Source organism: Ictalurus furcatus, chromosome 12, assembly GCF_023375685.1.
Source record: "Ictalurus furcatus strain D&B chromosome 12, Billie_1.0, whole genome shotgun sequence".
In the NCBI taxonomy this organism is placed as follows: Eukaryota; Metazoa; Chordata; class Actinopteri; order Siluriformes; family Ictaluridae; genus Ictalurus; species Ictalurus furcatus.
In genome coordinates this window covers 28,677,424-28,695,876 of record NC_071266.1, presented here as the reverse complement: position 1 = coordinate 28,695,876, position 18,453 = coordinate 28,677,424, and the positions used below count along the sequence as shown (strand labels likewise).

At 39.2% G+C, this 18,453-nt stretch overlaps 1 protein-coding gene across 2 annotated transcripts in view; it reads left to right on the top strand.

The window, feature by feature from the left end:
* Positions 1-17,708: 17,708 nt before the first annotated feature.
* Positions 17,709-18,453, top strand: part of LOC128615598 (3-mercaptopyruvate sulfurtransferase-like) — a 4,918-nt gene continuing 4,173 nt past the window's right edge. For both annotated transcript variants that reach the window (XM_053637816.1, XM_053637815.1), the window contains exon 1: positions 17,709-18,332. In XM_053637816.1, the coding sequence (XP_053493791.1) occupies positions 17,744-18,332 (589 nt within the window). In that variant the 5' untranslated portion in view covers positions 17,709-17,743. The remainder of the gene's footprint in view (positions 18,333-18,453) is intronic.

Below are 18,453 nucleotides of genomic sequence, written 5' to 3'. Positions count from 1 at the left end.
TCCAGGTACCATCAAATAGCCTGCATCTTTTTATCTAAGTAGGCGTGGCGGATCATAGAAAACCAAAAGGTCGCTTAGATATTGTGGTGCGAGACCGTTTAGTGCTTTATAGGCTAATAAAAGTATTTTATAGTTAATGCGGGATTCCACTGGGAGCCAATGCAGTATTGATAATATTGGTGTGATATGGTCGTATCTTCTAGTTCTAGTTAGGACTCTAGCAGCTGCATTCTGGACTAACTGGAGTTTGTTTATATTCCTACTGGAACATCCAGACAGTAAGGCATTACAGTAATCTAATCTAGAGGTGACGAATGCATGAACTAGTATTTCTGCATCATGTAGTGACAATATGTTTCTTATTTTAGAAATATTTCTGAGATGAAAGAAGGCTATCCTAGTAATATTATCTACATGAGCATCAAATAATAGGCTGGAGTCAATAATCACTCCAAGGTCTTTAACTGCTGTACATGATGAAACAGAAAGACCATCCAGAATAACCATGTGATCAAAAAGATTATTTCTAGCTACAAGTGATCCTAATAATAGTATTTCTGTTTTATCAGAATTAAGTAAAAGAAAGTTAATTAACATCCAATGTCTAATGTCCTTTACACAATCCTCAACTTTACTAAGCTTCTGTCTGTCCTCTGGCTTCGCTGAAACATACAACTGTGTATCATCAGCATAACAGTGGAAGCTAATTCCATGCTTACGCGTAATTTGTCCTAGGGGTAGCATATATAAAGTTAAAACGCAGTGGGCCTTAAAACAGAACCCTGTGGTACTCCAAAGGTAACCTCAGTATGCGTGGAGAAGTCTTCATTTATATCTACGAACTGATAACGATTGGTCAGATAGGACCTGAGCCAGGAGAGGACTGTTCCCTTAATGCCAACATCATTTTCTAATCTATCAAGGAGAATAGTGTGATCTATAGTATCAAAAGCTGCACTAAGGTCGAGTAACACAAGCAGCGAGACACAACCCTGATCACAGGCCAGTTGTAGGTCATTTACTACTTTAACTAACACTGTCTCTGTGCTATGATGAAGTCTAAATCCTGACTGATACATTTCATGAATGTTATTCCTATCTAGGTACGAGCATAACTACTTTGCTACAACCTTTTCTAAAATCTTAGAGAGGAAAGGGAGATTTGATATAGGTCTATAGTTGGACAATTGAGACGGGTCAAGATCAGGTTTTTTAATCAAAGGTTTAATAACTGCTAATTTAATTGATTTAGGTACATAGCCAGTGCTAAGTGAAGAATTGATTATATTTAAAAGTGGTTCAATTACTCCTGGACAAATCTGTTTAAACAAACATGTAGGTACGGGATCTAGTATACAAGTTGATGAATTGGCTGAAGAGATTAATGTAGCTAGTTCGGTCTCTCTAAGCGGAGCAAAACACTCTAAACATTTATCTGATATCGCTACATTATCATCTAATGGGTTTGTTACAGTACTTTCCGGTTTTAATTTAATGGCCTGTATTGAACATCTAATATTTTCAACCTTATCAATGAAAAATTTCATGAAATCTTCACTGCTATGTAATGATTGAGTGTTTCTTTCTGTAGTGGTTTTATTCCTAATTAATTTTGCTACCGTGTTGAATAGGAATCTAGAATTGTTTTTGTCTCCTATCTCCTAATCTCCTATTAAGGTGGAGAAATTGATTTTTCTAGCATCGCCAAGAGATTTTCTATATTTCAGTAGGCTCTCCTTCCATGCTGTTTGGAATATCACCAGTTTGGTTTGATGTCATTTACGTTCTAATTGTCGAGTTGTCTGTTTTAAGGTACGCGTTTGATCGTTATACCAGGGTGCTAGTTTTTTCTCTCTAATTATTTTTCTTTTGAGTGGAGCCACTCTATCTAGCGTGTAGAGGAGTGTTGACTCCAAGCTTTCAGTTGCCTGATTGAGTTCTATCGGATCTGATGGTGATCCAAATCTAATTATGCATATGAACTATTTTACTCAACTACAATATGTGTGTTTACTGCATTACTTATGTCAACTACATTACTCATGTCAGCAATGTTTCTCATGTCAATGACAGCTTTGTTACTCAAAGCTCATGAATGTCAATTACCCTACTCATGTCTGTTATGTTACTCATGTTCAATAACTCTTCAGTGAATAAAACCACATTACTCATGTCAATTGTTAATTTTGTCAAGTACTTCACTCATACCAACTACATTACGTACATTACGTGTTTCAAATATGTTGTGTCTTTGTTGAGTAAATTTTTATCTCCTCCCTAAGCAATAAATAAATTGGCAGGTTTCGACACTAATTCATTCTAAAATTGCTCATGAAAATTTTAAATTGCACAGACTTATTTAAGAAAATTTGAGACATAACCTTCTAAATGTTTTCTTATGAGACACTATTCCGGTATTCATATAGATACATTACATTACTGTTGACAGTTTTTAAGTTACCTACAGCTATTCTTTCAAAAAATGATAAAATAAAATTATTATTGCTTGAGCACGGCAGAGAATGCTTTTGTGAATATTTTTGTATAAATATATTTTGATTGCAATGTAATGTGCTGATGAGGCTGGTTGTAACCTTCAAAACAAAGGAGCATCATTAGTCTCCATGACAAGTTCCAAGTAAAAACCATAGATTTGAACAATACAATATATTTTTTAGGTTGTATAACAAAAGTCTGCATGTGGTTGAACTGATGATCTTTTACTCTTGTGTTGTTCTCATATCAAGACAGTAATGCAGTAGCACCTCACAGTGTTCACTCCAATATTGTAACATAACATATACAACAGGATACAAGACATCTCCCTTTTTAAAACAATACCTTTGCTTGTTTCTCTTTTTTCACTTTAATTAACATTTAACATTACTTGTACATAACAATGTATAAGCTATAGTTACCCTTATGACTTCCATTTACAGTCAGAGGACCTATTAGGCACGCTGATAGGTCTACCAAACCTTGACACTCTCTTATTACTCATTGTATGAAACTGTCCATTTCTCACTTGTGTATTCTGTACATTCACAGCAGCTGAAGAACTTGGACTGTCTTTATTGTCCATGCTGTTTAACTGCTAGGAATTCAATTCTACATTTGGTGAAACAACAGGTCCTCAACAGTTTCAGTTTGAGTTGAAGGAAATGTCTGGGTTATGCATGTAACCCTGTTCCCTGAGAAGGGAACGAGACGTTGCATTTAGCATAACACTATGAGGAGTGCCCTCATCTGAAGCTTATGTAATATCCTGCCTATTTATAGGCTTGCCGTGATCAGGTGATGTGGCAATTAAGCGCGTTGCGTGATATATATAAATGGCACCTGTGAACCGTGCCGTCAGCCTCTATTATCTGAAGCGAAGACGCAATTCACAGGCCCGCCCAGGTATGACAAAGCTACGCAACGTCTCATTCCCTTCTCAGGGAACAGGGTTACATGCGTAACCCAGATGTTTCCTTTCAAAGGGAACTCAATGTTGCGTTTAGCATAACACTATCTGAACAAGAATACCCACGCCGTCATTCAGAGGGTATGGCCTGTTCAAAAAGACCCAATCCCGAGGGTCACTGTAAGACACTCCAGCCTGGAGCGGAATGAATATCCAGGCTGTAATATCGAATGAGTGTGTGTAGCATAGACCACCCTGCAGCAGCACAAACATCCTGTAAGTATACCCCTTTGGGCAAAGCCTTCGAGGAGGCGACCCCCCTAGTGGAATGAGCCGTTATGCCCAGAGGCGTAGCGAGACCGCACACCTCATAAGCGACAGAGATTGCTTCCACTATCCAATTAGATATGCGTTGCTTTGACACAGTATCACCTCTATTGTCACGCTAAAGTAGACCAGCAGCTGCTCTGACTTATGCCACTGGCCGGAGCGCTAGACATAAGTACAGAGAGCCCTTACTGGACACAGCAGGTGTATTCTCTATTGTTCCGGTGTGAGGAACGGAGGAGGGCAAAAAGCCTGCAACACCACAGGCTGGGCAGTGTTATGTTATTCAGTATATTTCTGTTTGCTCTATGTGCCATTTGTGTGTCCATGTCGGTGGTGGGCTGGGTTTTCTTTTGTCTCCCCCCCCTTCTCTAGACCCCGCCTACTGCATGCGTCACGTTCCGGCTTGCTACTGGACGATCACGTCTTGTTCCCGCCTGCTCCAGCCTTGTGCGACGGGATTGGTTGCCGGCACGCTTCCGGAAGTGTTCTTAAGCCTCGTCAGTCTTCATCCCCGGACAGATCATTGCCATTTGTGTTGTGTGTAGAGAAAAGTGCATTTCGCCTGTGTATGACCTTATGCCTTCTTTTACTTTGTTTATGCTCTGTATATGTACTATATATATATATATATATATATATATATAGTATTTTGTTATTTAACACACTAATGGTCACCTCTGTAAATAGTGCAAGGTTAGGAGTGGTTAGTAGGAAGTCGGCGCCATTTGTGTTGATTAATCTTTTCTCCTGTTTTTGGGTTAGCCAGGGAGTGAGGGAAGACGGTGTATTTTTGTTTTCTTTTCTTGTAGTTTAGTTAGTTTTCTTTGGTAAAGTTAGAGGGAATTTTTGTTTATTATTTTGGACTGGTCGGCTTTTGAAGATTAAGACCACTGTGTATATAAAAGGTGCTCCGTTTGGAGAATAAAAAAAAACAAATGCAATCTTGGTCTCGCCAACTCTTTTTCTTTTATTTATTTATTTTTTTCTCCTTGTTTGTTGTGGCCCAACCTAGACCGGGTTCGTAACAGGCAGCGGATGTAGGCACTTTATGAATATAATCTGTCCTAGGATACAGGAAGGCCTTGGCTAATCCAGGAGTAAAGTCAAGGCAGGAAGGGGCAACTGAGAGCGCATGAATATCTCCTACTCACTTGAGAGATGTCAGGGCCAGCAGAAGAGCTACATTTAGAGTCAGAAGCGTCTCAGAGGCTGACTCTAAGGGCTTAAATGGGGCACCTGACAGACCTTCCAGGACCACAGAAAGGTCCCAGGAAGATATGCGTGGCCTGCAGATGGGCCTCAGCCGCCTGACACCATGCATGAACCTTGAAGTTAGAGGATGTTGCCCCACAGAGGCTCCATCAACAGGGGCATGGCTGGCCAAAATGGCGGCCACGTAAAAACCCTTATTGAAGAAGGAGCCAACCCCGCTGAGAAACGTCCACGTAAGAACTCCAGCTATTGTGCAGTTCACTGGGTCTAGCTGATGTTTCTCACACTACAAGACAAAAAGCCGCCACTTGAGTGCATACAATTTCCTTGTGGATTGTGCTCTAGCATTTAACATGGTCTCTACAATCTCAGTTGTGAGACCAGAATCTATTAGCTGGTGCCCCTCAGGGGCCAGACCCACAGTTTCCATAGTTCTGGCCGAGGGTGATAAATCAGCCCTCCGGCTTGAGACAGTAGATCCACTCTAAGGGCTCAAATGTGGCACCTGACAGACCTTCCAGGACCACAGAAAGGTCCCAGGAAGGTATGCATGGCCTGCAGATGGGCCTCAGCCACCTGACACCACGCATAAACCTCGAAGTTAGAGGATGTTGCCCCACAGATCAACAGGGGCATGGCTGGCCGAAATGGCGGCCACGTAAACCCTGATTGTAGAGGGAGCCCACCCCGCTGAGAAACATTCTTGTAAGAACTCCAGGGCTGTAACTATTGCGCAGTTCACTCGGTCTACAGTGGATCCCTTTGGATGGGAATCTCCCAAGGAGTGCCATCCAGCAGGGATATTATCTTTGAAAACCATTTTTCGAGCTGGCCAATAAGGTGCTACTAGCAGCAGCCATAGACTGTCTCGACGAACTCTTGCTAGAACTTGTGGGAGCAGAGCAATCAGGGGAAAAGCATACAGATGTGACCTCAGCCACATGTGCAGCGTACAGATGTGACCTCAGCCACATGTGCACCATGGGGTCTAGTCCTAATTGTGCTGGAGGAGTGAGGGCGAACCACAGCAGGCCATGTGTTGTCTCCTCAGAGGCGAACACATGCAGTCCCGCTTGGACAAACCTCCGCCATATGGACTCCACCACTTGTGGATGAAGCCACCAATTACTGGGCCTCAGCCCCTGCCTCATCAGGATCTCTGCCCCCATATTCCCAGAAGGTGCATTGCACTCACTGACAAAACTTTCCCTCTGCATAGAGAAGAATTAGTTGTTTTCTGCAGTATGAGGGATTTACTTTCACTGGAGAGAAAAAAGCTCATCCAGCCTTACTAATCACTTCAAGCAGCTCTTTATATGCTGCTCTCAGTTTTTAGTACACCATTCTGACTCCTCGGAGTCAGAGAGGAATTATTACTATTATTTTTGTGTGTGTTTTTCTCTCCTTTTTGTCTTTCCATAGCGGAAGGAGGAGTCGCAATGCAAGCTCCAAAATCCAGTGGAGAGCCAGACCCAGAAGAGCAAAAGATATAGCAGCGCTCATTTCCAGCACCTCTTCTGGATCCATACGAGATCCGTGAGCCTCTGAAACCCAACTCGCTTCGGCTCCTGAGAAGAACGTGAGTCGTGAGCGGAGCTGCCTAATGTAGGCATTACAATGCGCAGCCTCTCGAGGCTGTCATCGCATGCTCTAACCCTAGACACTTCACAAAGAAAGTGTGCACTATTCCCCGTGATGAAACGGGAGCAAGCCATAACACATTTCCTGAATTCTCTCACTCATATTTTTCTCTCTCGCTCATTCCTTTTTTTTCTTCTCTCTTTTTTAAAGGGATAGAAAAGTCAAGAGATTTTGATAAAAGATAGAGAGGAAATTAAGCATCTTTTTGTTTCTTTACACAAAACGACATGCAGTCTCACTCTAGATAATAAAGGCTGATGGCGCAGTTCACAGATACCATATTTATATCACGCAACGCGCTTAATTGCCATGTCACCTGATCATGTTAGGCCTATAAATAGGCATGATTTTACACAAGCTTCAGATGACGGTCACACTCCCATACTTTTATGCTAAATGCAACACCCCTAGCCAAGGCTGTCCCAAGTTTTCAGTGTTCTCTGTTTAGCGAGCTGTCACAGGGCAATGAAAATCTGATGCATTCCCTCCAATAGAGTGTGGAAAAGTTAACGTCACTAAAAGACCATCTGGCAGCGTGGAAACTATTGTCAAATGTGTCTCCATGGGTCCTCTCTACCATAGAAAAGGATTCCAGGTCCAGTTCAGAGCTCGACCCCCTCGGTTCAGAGATATGCTCACCACAGTAGTCAGCACAGAGCAGAGCCCGACGTTAGTGCAGGAAGTAAGATCCCTCTTGGACAAAGGGGCCATAGAACATGTACCCTGTTCCCTGAGGGAGGGAGGTTTTTACAGCCATTATTTCCTGGTCTGCAAAAAATAGGAGTATGCGGCCAAATTTAGATCTGGGGCTCAGGTTGAACCTCAGAAAAGTATGCTCCAGTGCAGTGGACAACTTTTCTATGGGTTATAAGGATTCTACTATGATAAGGGCGTTTCTATCCCAAACATGCTTAGAGTCAATCCTATCAACATTGACCAGGATAAAGCTGGATCTTGGCATCCCCTCCCATCTCTACAAGAGACTGTTGGGGCTTATGGCAACAGCAGTCAACGTCATACCATTGTGCCTATTGCATAGGAGACCGTTTCAGTGGTGAGTGAAAAGTTGGGGGTTTCGTCCGAGGACAAAACCTCTGAGGGTGCCTACGTGCTCTGAGAATTTGGAAGTGTACCCGTAGGCTCACAATGAGAATAAATGGGTTGGAATCTTATAACCCCAACATATTTAATATCATTTCATCTAATATAATTGTATATAATTTTTAAATGAAATATTAATAAAATATATATCAATTTATGAAAATATATTTTTCAACAGGAATAATGCCACGCATGGAATGTACCACTCGCAATTAATACACACAGTGTGCGGTACAGTAAGGGGCGTGGCTTTGTTGTGTCACATTTTTAATGTGCAGCTCAAGAAGCCGGCAGAGATGAACTATACCATCTGCCGAAAATCCATATCTTTCGTAGAAATGGTCATCAGGAAAAGCCAACACAAACACTAAAGTTTTAACCGTAATGCATCAGGTTTATATCATTCTGCACACAGCTGATTCCTAGCTAATAATTTTATGTTACAAGAACGTTTCCATAACATTCCCATTAAGTTATGAAAATGTTATTTCTGAATGTTCTAAGAACGTCCAAAACATCCAGTTCTTGCGTGGTTATAATAATATTCTTCAAAAAATTATTAGAACGTTCCATTCACTCGTTATTGTAACATTTAATTTTCATAATATACAAACATTTTTTCAACATTCTTCCTAGGTTATAGGAATCTTCTTTGCAACCGTCTGCTCCTTGCTCTTGTTATAGTAAAATATAAATGTTATTTCAATGTTTTTCAATGGTTATACATACAAAACATTACTGAAAGTAAACTAAGAGTTCACTAACCATGTTGTTTACAAACTTTACGGCTGTACAAAATATAATCTAGAAATAATAAAATGGAAAATAATCAAATAATAGTCAAATATAAGAGGTCAATAAAGTGCAGGGAAGTAAGGAATTACTAGACCATTTTTTAAACTAAAGTTAGTTTTAAATTATAAAGATGTTACTTTACCCTGTTAGTCTTTTAAAGTCGACTTCTCTCAAGTTGAGTCAAGACTGAAAACATTGAAATCAAAGCAATTCAAAATGTCACTTTAGGAGGTGTAGCCTAACCTAAACCCTATAAAGTACACAGCAAATTCATCAGTGTTTCTTTCCCAGTGTTAAGACATTTCAGATTGAAGTTTTGAAGTTGTAGTGTTAGATCTTGAGAAAGTAACTCTGTGAGTGTAGAAGCTGGTTTACATCAGTGTAAAATCACAGAGTTATAGATAACCAACACCTGCCAGTGTTATTTCCAACATCTGGGCATTCAGCTCTGTCGCTGAAGAATTTTCCAGCACCATATTTTTTCTTGCTTCGCAGAGGATGAAAAAAAAAAAAAGAAAACTAGTGAGTAAAGCTACTTAAAAGTTTGCATTTGATAGACTTTCTGTGTGGAAATATACTTATATATGTACTGTTAATTAAATTATTTCAGATACAGCGAAACATTTTAACAGATTATTTGTCGTCATTTGTGTAGATGCTAACTAGAAGCCTGTCGAACTATCTGAATCTGTCCTTAACTACTCATTACTGACCACTATAAAAATGTGTTTTAAAGTCAGTCTAATGTCTGTGAGTGTATTATATAACTGTGCTTCACATTTTCTCAAACATTAAGAAGTTGTGTGGTATGTCTCGACATGTTACGTCTGCTTTTTTTCTGTGTGGTGCCTAAAAGCATGAATTTCACATTTACACCGCATTTCTGTCTCAGTGTAGGCTATTTTAGTGCAATGTAAGTGTAATACTTTTTGGACCACTTAATTTTATCAATTTTAATATTTGATTTAAGTTTCTCAAAATTTCTAATAACACATGTAAGTTTTCCAAAATTGCCAGATTGCTAATAGTGTTTCCTTTTAGATAATGGTGCAGAGAACCATGAGGTACCACAAGGCCAGCTAGCTAGATTGCTAATTATCTGGCAAATTGATATAAGGGTTTTAAAAGTATTTTAAATGGTTAGGTTCATCAGTTTTCTCACTCGACCTGGGTCTTGTTATATTTTAGAATTTTTGCGGGGCAAAAATAACTTGTTAATTTATGTGATTAATGTTTAACGTGTTAAAACATATTATAACATAACGCAAATTCTGCAGCATGTAATTTTCCCCACTGTTAATGAAGTCCTAAGTAGCCTTTTGTATATCTTGAAATATGCTTAATCATTAGGTAAATCAGGACTTTGCTCTGCTGCTCAATGCTGAAACATCCAACAAGTTGCTTGAGAGGTGGGGGACCGCATTCAAGCACAAGATCATCAACGAAGCCAAGTCTCTTACTTCAACAACAGAAATTCAGTGTCTTCTCAGTGCAGTTGGGAGACAAGGATCTCAAAACGGTAGGCATGATTTGTGATGTCATAGTTTCAGATTGGCTCTGGCTTCTATGTATTTTTGTATTTCATTGTGTGTATATGTGTGCGTGTATATATATATATATATATATATATATATATATATATATATATATATATATAATATTACACACACACATATATATATCGCTCAGATTGGGACAGCGACATTTCATCTGTCCTGCTACTGTTGCATCTCCTGCCACCTTCTTCAGGGAGGAAGAAGTCTAAGATCAGTCCAATGGAGGCTGTTGATAGGCTTGTGCATTTCCATAAGGTAAAACTCACAATACTGTTGCGAAGTCTTTGTGAACTGTATTATTATTATTGTTGTTGTTATTGTTGTTAGATACTTGAAGGAATCAATCATCCAAAAATATAAATGTGCTGATAACGCACTCATTCTCAAGTCAACCATTATGTATGTGACTTTCTTTCTAAATTCGAGCTCTGCAGGACAATAGAATGCAAGTGAATGGGTGCCATCTTTGGGTGCACCCTTTCACGTGCATTCTATCGACTTACAGAACTAGAATTTCCTTTGAAAATTCTTTGTGTTCGAATGAAGAAAGAAAGTCATATAAATCTTGGGTGGCCTGAGGGTGTATCAGCAAATTTTCTTTTTTGGTTGAAATATTCGTTTTATGAAGTTGTCCTGAAGTTGCCAGTAATACATAAATAATGATACAAACTGGTTTTATTTTGCACATATTGAATTAAGAATGTTTGATGTGTTTCTTTATTCTGATTAGAGCACATTTTTCATCAAAGTCTGAATATGGTAAGGACCACATTTCAGGGATTTCATTTGATACATTTCATCATTGCACATCAAAGTTGGTGTATTTTGTATTTTTAATCTAATTTTTATTATTGCTGTTATTTTCTAGTCATTCACCAGTATTGAAGGCCAGGGAGGGCTGGCAGCTATATCTACTGGCATTAGGAAGGATCAAGGGCAGGATTGACAAATTCTACATGGTTGTGGATAAGCACCTCATCCCTTGCACAGTAATCAGCTCCTTGAGTGCTATAGATGAACTCTTCAAAGTCCACTATGTGTTCAACCTGTCGTATGAGGAAGCCCTTGTCAACATCTTTACCTTCCTGCAGACCACAATCTACAACATTGATGTTGGTCTTACCAGTGAGTTTCCCAGAGTAAAGGAATTGCGTGCAAAGCTTATGAACTAGGTTAAATGTTAGTGTTTCTGTTGTCAAAGTCTGCATGCAAATAGCCACGAGAGTCACGCACAGTTTCTATCCTTCATTAAAGTTTAAGTTATGTGCGCAGCGTGGCTGTAGCTGACAGTTTTGTGGACAAACTTTTCACAGAACATTTCTCAGAGCATCACCATGCATTTAAAGTACACAGATGTGACTTAGGTGAACTTGTAAAAGCCCGGAGTTTGAAGTTCTACAGGCCTTTTGATCTACAGAGTCCATATAGTTCAGATGATGGTGAATATATTGTACCTCAGTTCATGCTGGTTTGTTATATCTAAGATACTGCGTTCAACTTGATACAGCAACTGATGTGTTAGCTGTTCTTTTATTGACTACTACACACATTTTAAAGGTATGCATGTTTAGGCATACAGGATGTAGATTACATTTAATTACCTCAATCTGGGTATGAACACTATTTAGTGTTGAAAATAACTCCCTTAGTGTTCAGTGTTGTGGATAAAAAATGTCATAAAATAAACATAAGGGAGACCTAGCATCCAGCAAAGGGGAGAGGAAGGACTGACGACGGGCACCTAGACACATAGAAGCGGGATTAGGCGGACATTGACAAATTGGAATTACACTTTAGAGATCTTTAAGAGCAGTAGTAGTCAAAAAAGGCAAAAAGAGGTATACGAGCTGAGCTGAGGAGTGCTACCACACACACACACACACACACACACGCTCGTACAGTCAAGGGCGGGCAAGTAGACACAACATACACACACACTCTCTCTTTCTCATACACACACATGAATAACTTTAATAATATCTTATAGTAATAGAGAAACTCTATAAAAAAAAACAGAATAGTAGGATATGCAGGACAGTAGAACTGTAATGATATTAAGAAGTCGGAAGTACAGTAAACTGCTTTTCAAGTAGTATAAATATATATATAAAATAAGAAATATAGAGCAAATATGAAAATAAATTATAAACTAGAAATACAGGAAAATGTAAACTTACTCATGACTCAAATGGTGAAGGTTCTTGTCTCGCAAGGAAGGCCTTAATTTTAAGAAAGAACCATGAGGAGCCATTTATAAGGGTGGCTGAGTCAAGCTGCCCCCCCGCGAGATAACAATAAGACCAAGGTCACTCTAGATTGTTTAGTCTTGCCCACTTTCTATTTTACGGGTAATTCAAATTCTCTGGTTTCGATTCTCTGGGTAACTGAAATTCTCTGGTTTTGATTCTCTGGGTAACTGAAAATCTCTGGTTTTTGTTCTCTGGGTAACTGAAACTCTCTGGTTTTGACTTTCTGGGTTATTAGAAATCCCTGGGTTCTGATTTTATGTGTAAATTGAAACCCCTGGTTTTGATTCTATGTGTAAGTGGAATAGCCCTTTTCTGGAACATAAGAGTAAGGTAGATGAGCTCTTTTTTAACCCTATTGGTAGTGAGATCATAGTCTTCTTGAAACATATGGGTTATTTAGTGTGTAAGTACAGTATAAATACTGGAGCTTAAGCTCAGGGTATTGGGATCACCTCTGAGAATTCTCATCGGTGTGGATCTCGTGTGGTGGAACGGAACAATAAAGCTGGACCCTTGCTTCTTCTCACTCACGGCTGGTGTATTTTTTTCTATCTCCAACTGGGCTCAGAGGTAGATGTGAGTATTGGCTTCTATGTTGAATTTTAAGTGTTTTTGGGTAATAGGCTAAATTTCAGCCAACATCAGCTATTGACACATTTAGTGTAGATTCAACACTTGCTTAGTGTAAATGGAGCCTGTGAGGAGTGAAAAACTACACCAATGGTGCTAACAGTGAACACTTTCAGTGCTTTTTCAACACTATGAGAATGTAGAAAAAATAACAGTACTTAAGTGTAAATTTAACTCTATTTAGTGTGGACCTATATAAAATCTGGATAAGTGATAATTTTCACACTGTGAGTGTGAATATAACACTTTAAAATTTGCTGTGTAGGATGCAATGGAGAAGACATTAGCAGATGGTTGCTCAAGTATGGATGTACTGAATGTTTTGTTGGTTGAAATTATTTTGTGCTTATATTTAATGTTTTTTTAACACTCCTGCAAGTTACTCTTTCAGCAAAAACAAAAGTTAAGCAAGCATCTTACACACACTGTAGGTTGAAACCTATTTTCTATGACTAAGAATCATTGCTTTTTTTTATACTTTATTTCTACAAAAATCTAACAAGTCTTGCAAAGTAACACAATATTATTTTGACTGAAGAATCTATAGAATATCCATTATTCAGTGAAGGTCTGTTTAAAACAACATAACCAGTGTTAAGTGGTTTTATCCTTAGAGCTATTCTCCGAGGCACAGATGGCTGCCAACCGCTGCCAATTGTAACATTCAACAACCATGGGCTCCTCTAAGCAGCTGACTGAGTATCTGAAAATTAAGCTAATCGATGCGTACAAAGCAGAGGAAGCTAAGAAAAGGCAGTTAAGGGGAACTTAAGTGGGTGAGCAGAAGATGGCAGACTTGCCGAAAGAGAGACTCATTCCCGATCTTCCTCCATTTACGAATGTAGGTGTGGGTTATTTTGGTCCTATAGAGGTCAAAAGACAACGCTTTGTTTTTTTGTGAAATGTTATGGAGTCATCTTTACGTGCATGGCAAGTAGAGCTGTTCACCTGGAAGTTGCCTATTCCTTGGACACTGATACATTAATTCCCTACGCAGATTTATTTGCAGACGAGGACAAGTTGTTCATATAAGATCAGACAACGATCAGAAAACCAACTTTATTGGAGCAGAAAGAGAGTTAAGAGAAACACTCAGTTCATGGAATAAAAGCAAGATTCAAAAGGCAATGATTCAGAAAGGTGCCCTGGTCACTGGGATGAGTCTTGGAAGTTTTTCCTGATAAAAATGGACTTGTACGTTCTGTGCGAGTACAAACTAAAACCAATATACTTGAGAGACCTGTGACAAAGCTTTGTCTATTGTAGGGCCACATGGAAATGTAAAGGACTGATTGCAAAGACTATAAGCTCTAACCGACCAAGGGTTGTTTAATACAACATTTATACAGTGTTACTTTAGACTTTAATGTCTCTGTATTAATATTGCATTGAACTGTAATGCCTATCTGTCATGTAGGGCCGGGTGTAAGTGTCACGGTTTCCCCTTTAAGCAGTGCACTGGAGAGCATGTGGGCGCGCGTGCACGAGCAAGGTGCACGAGCACCTGCTTTTCGTTTGTTAACAATCGTGACATTGTGTACATTGGATACGTGCTTTTGTTATGTTTCTGATATTTCTCCTCCCTGTTCTGTCATTGGCTGTTACTTCACGTGTGTCTAGATTGGTGTTAGCCGTCAGTAATTGACGCTGATTGTGTTTGTATATATACTGCGCGCCTCCCAGCACACGGCGCGGAATATTAGATTAGAATAGATAGATACAATACGTTATAGTAGATTAGTTTAGATTCCAAACGATAGTTATTCACAGTCAAAGTCTTAGTTATAGTTTTGTATGTTTAGTCCACGCTGGTTTCTCTGCTCCCAGTTCCTAGTTATAGTTTATGGTTCTTGTTTTGTTTCTCGACCCTGTTTTCCGTGACTGCGACCTTGATTCCTGCATTGCCCTGTGTATGCTTGTTTGCCAATCGCCTGCCCCTAGCATGTTTCTGGATTACGTTTTTGGATTACTATTTGGATTTGCATGCCTGTGTTCCTCTTTAATAAAACTGCCTACTGAACTTGCATCCGTCATTATCTTCGTTACGTCTCGAGACATGACAGTAAGAACCATAATGCTGTATTCAATGTCTGCTGTAATTTCATTGTTTGACACCGGGTGGAGTGTGGGTCTAATTAGTATACAGGTAGACGGAGAGTAAGAGAAGGCAGGTGTGTAATGGAGGGAAGCACAACAATTTTTGACCGTATCAGGACATGTGCAGGTGGAAGCAAGCTGGTGGGATTACTATGCGTTTGTGCATTGGAACTGCGAGTTTAAAAGGACATCTACGAGCTTTGTGATAAATAAAGTGGGTAAAAGCAGTTTATGTACTGGAAGCGTGTCTTGTTCATATCTCACGCGTTGGAACAACCCTACAACACCTCTAAGTCACAAGATGGTCATTTGTCACTACAACACAGACTCTGATGAGGAAGCAGCAGTCCCGTGTCCTGTCTGCTCTTTAACATTATAATCTCCCCTCATCAGGCGGTGCAACATAATATCAGTAAACTAAGTTAAGTAAACTAAACTAAGCAATAATTTCAGTAAACTAAGCACAGTCAACATTTGCATGTATCACTATTACTATTTTTTGTCCTATTTTGCACATTTCAGTATTACTAATTTATTTTTATTCTAATTTGCACATTCCATTATTATATAAAATAATTCTAAAAATTTACTTTTAAAAAATTTAACTTTTATACTCATTTCTTTTTTTTCTATGTTGCATATACCACAATTACTAATCCCCCCACATTGTCTACATTTATTTTATAAAGTCAATGTGGAATAATATTAATAGTCTGAAGATTTTTTGTTTACAAAATATGTCATTTGGCCAGGGGTGGCCAAACTTTTGCATACAATTGTATTCATTAGAAATGTAATCAAATTACATAAAATAGTGTATTACTTATTAAAATAATTTTTTCTGTAACAATGATTTTTTTTGAATATTTGAAGTCAAATTTCTTTTTCCATTTCTTACTAATGTTATTAACTTTCCCTGTAGCTAATGAGGCATAGTTTAGCTCAAGAAAGAAAAAGAAAATTGACCAAGCAGGAGGTTTTCACCTGAGTGTGAGTAAGCGAGCAGTCAGATTTACTGTGTTTATTTATTCATTCTTTATAACGGCCTGGCCAGGGTCACGGTGTTGTTTAAATTTTGAGAAACAGACCAAAGTCACTCCATATTAGCCATCAAGAGCCAGTGGTACCGCAATCTCTTTCAGATCCAAATTACTCTATTCCACAGCACGGTCGATTACTTCAGAAACAAATGCAAGTACTCCTATGCTCTGACACCAATCACAACTGACACCATTTCTTCACCAATGGGCTGACTCCATGCAATCTGTGCTTGAATACTTCTTATGATTTCAGGAGGGACTTCCAGGGGCATACTATGTCTCCCCCAGCTTTCGAGACATGGATGCTGGCATTAGCATAGAAGAAGGCTATGTGGTCCACTTGACTCAGGCGATGTTAAAAAATCACTCAAAGATCATCCAGGTTTAAACATAAATGTAACACACATATTATAATAAAAGGGTCAAGAGGGTTTAATCACATTCTCATGACTGGAACACACACAGATGAAAACAAAATGGCTCCTCAACCTCGTGACAATTTTACAGTTTAAATTCAATATATCTACAGTTCACATCAGGCTGGAAATGAAAGTTTGACATGTTTTAAATGTCAGAGTGAGAGTACAGAGACCTGATGTTCTTTCATTCCAAGAGAAATCGAATTATGAGTTGTATCGATGTGGATGGAACGTTCACTTTATATCAAATCAGCTCTATGCTTGAACGCAAATCAATCCATTCCTAAAAACTAGGGGTGTAACGATGCATTGAGATGCAAAAATGTGATGTGCATCATTGAAATGTGTGATTCACATCGTGGGATTCAGCATTCTATTAATTGTACATCTAACGTAGTCACACTGTTGGAACACCAGAAGAACTCAGGCATTTTAGTTGACTTTGGAGCTCTATTTTTAGTTAAAACAATGCCTCAGGCTCTGCTACAGAGCTCATTATGTTTCAGTCGATCATTGTTTTGCATGGTTTATGATTCATGAATAAAAAATTTGTCTTTTCAGTCATCATTTATCTTCATTCAAACTTTGTTCCAGATATTCTGAGAATTGATTTGAATCGAATTGTGATGAGTGAACCATTATATCCCAAATAAAAACAAATGGACACCCTGTTAAAACATCAAAAAATGTTTGTTCATTTTATCTGTAACTTCCTGTTTTGAAGGAAAATAATAATAATAATAATAATAATAATAATAATAATAATAATAATAAATCATAAAGATCTCTAATGCTGTATTTCATTAAAAAATTAATGAGATGACATGCAAAACATATTCTAAATCTTCTTTTAAAATATAAATACAGTTCGTTATGATTTTTTAAAAATTTACTTGTTATTTTATTATTTTAAAGTCATATGTTTGTGATGATGAATTGTCAAAAAAGTGTTATTTCTATCAAAAACCCCTTTTCACTGCAATTGTCTTGCTCCACGAGTTTTATTTGACATTAATATTTTGTCTGTTATATGTGTGTCTATATTTCCTATACGCATATTTTAATTATATATGGTAAATATAGTTTTTACGTTTTACAGCAAATTATTAATTAGTTTATTAATAAGTTTCAGTTTCAGGTGGTGTAGTGGTTAGTATATTTTGAAAATGTTGAGCTTGTGCTTGAGAACCGATTCGTGGGATTCGATGAAGAAAAAGGAGTTCAAAAGAACCGATTCTTTTGTGAATCAGTCGATGAGCGGGGTGTCATGGCCGATCAGGTGAAGACTCTGGTCTGTGGTAAATGGTTAGCTGAAGCGCTGAAAAACAAGCGCGTGGGACCGAGTTTGCGGGTTCTGGACGCCTCGTGGTACTTACCGAAACTAAAACGGGACGCGCGTGAGGAGTTCGCGCAGCGCCACATCCCGGGCGCGTCGTTCTTCGACATAGACGAGTGCTGCAACAGGTCGTCCCCGTATGATCACATGCTGCCCGGGGAGGACGAGTTCGCCGACTACGTGGGAAATCTGGGCGTCGGGAACGACACGCACGTGGTCGTGTACGACTGCAGCGACTTCGGCTCGTTCGCTGCGCCGCGCGTGTGGTGGATGTTCCGCTTCTTCGGTCACCGGTCCGTGTCGGTGCTGAACGGCGGGATGAAGAACTGGCTGCACGAGGGCCACCCGGTCACAGACCTGCTCTCCGCACCGGAGCGCCCGCAGTTCAGGGCCGAGAGGAACGCGGCGTGGGTGAAAACGTACGAAGACGTCCTGCAGAACCTCACCAACCGGAAGTTCCAGCTGGTAGACACGAGAGTGGAAGGACTGTTCCGGGGGCTCGAGCCTGAACCGCGAGAAGGTAAACACTGTAGTGTCACGCGCTGTTTTTTATTACCTGCGTTCAACTAACAGTAAAGTCTTGTTTTATTACAAATACGGTTTTGATTACAGATGAAAACTTTAATCACATTTTTCTTATT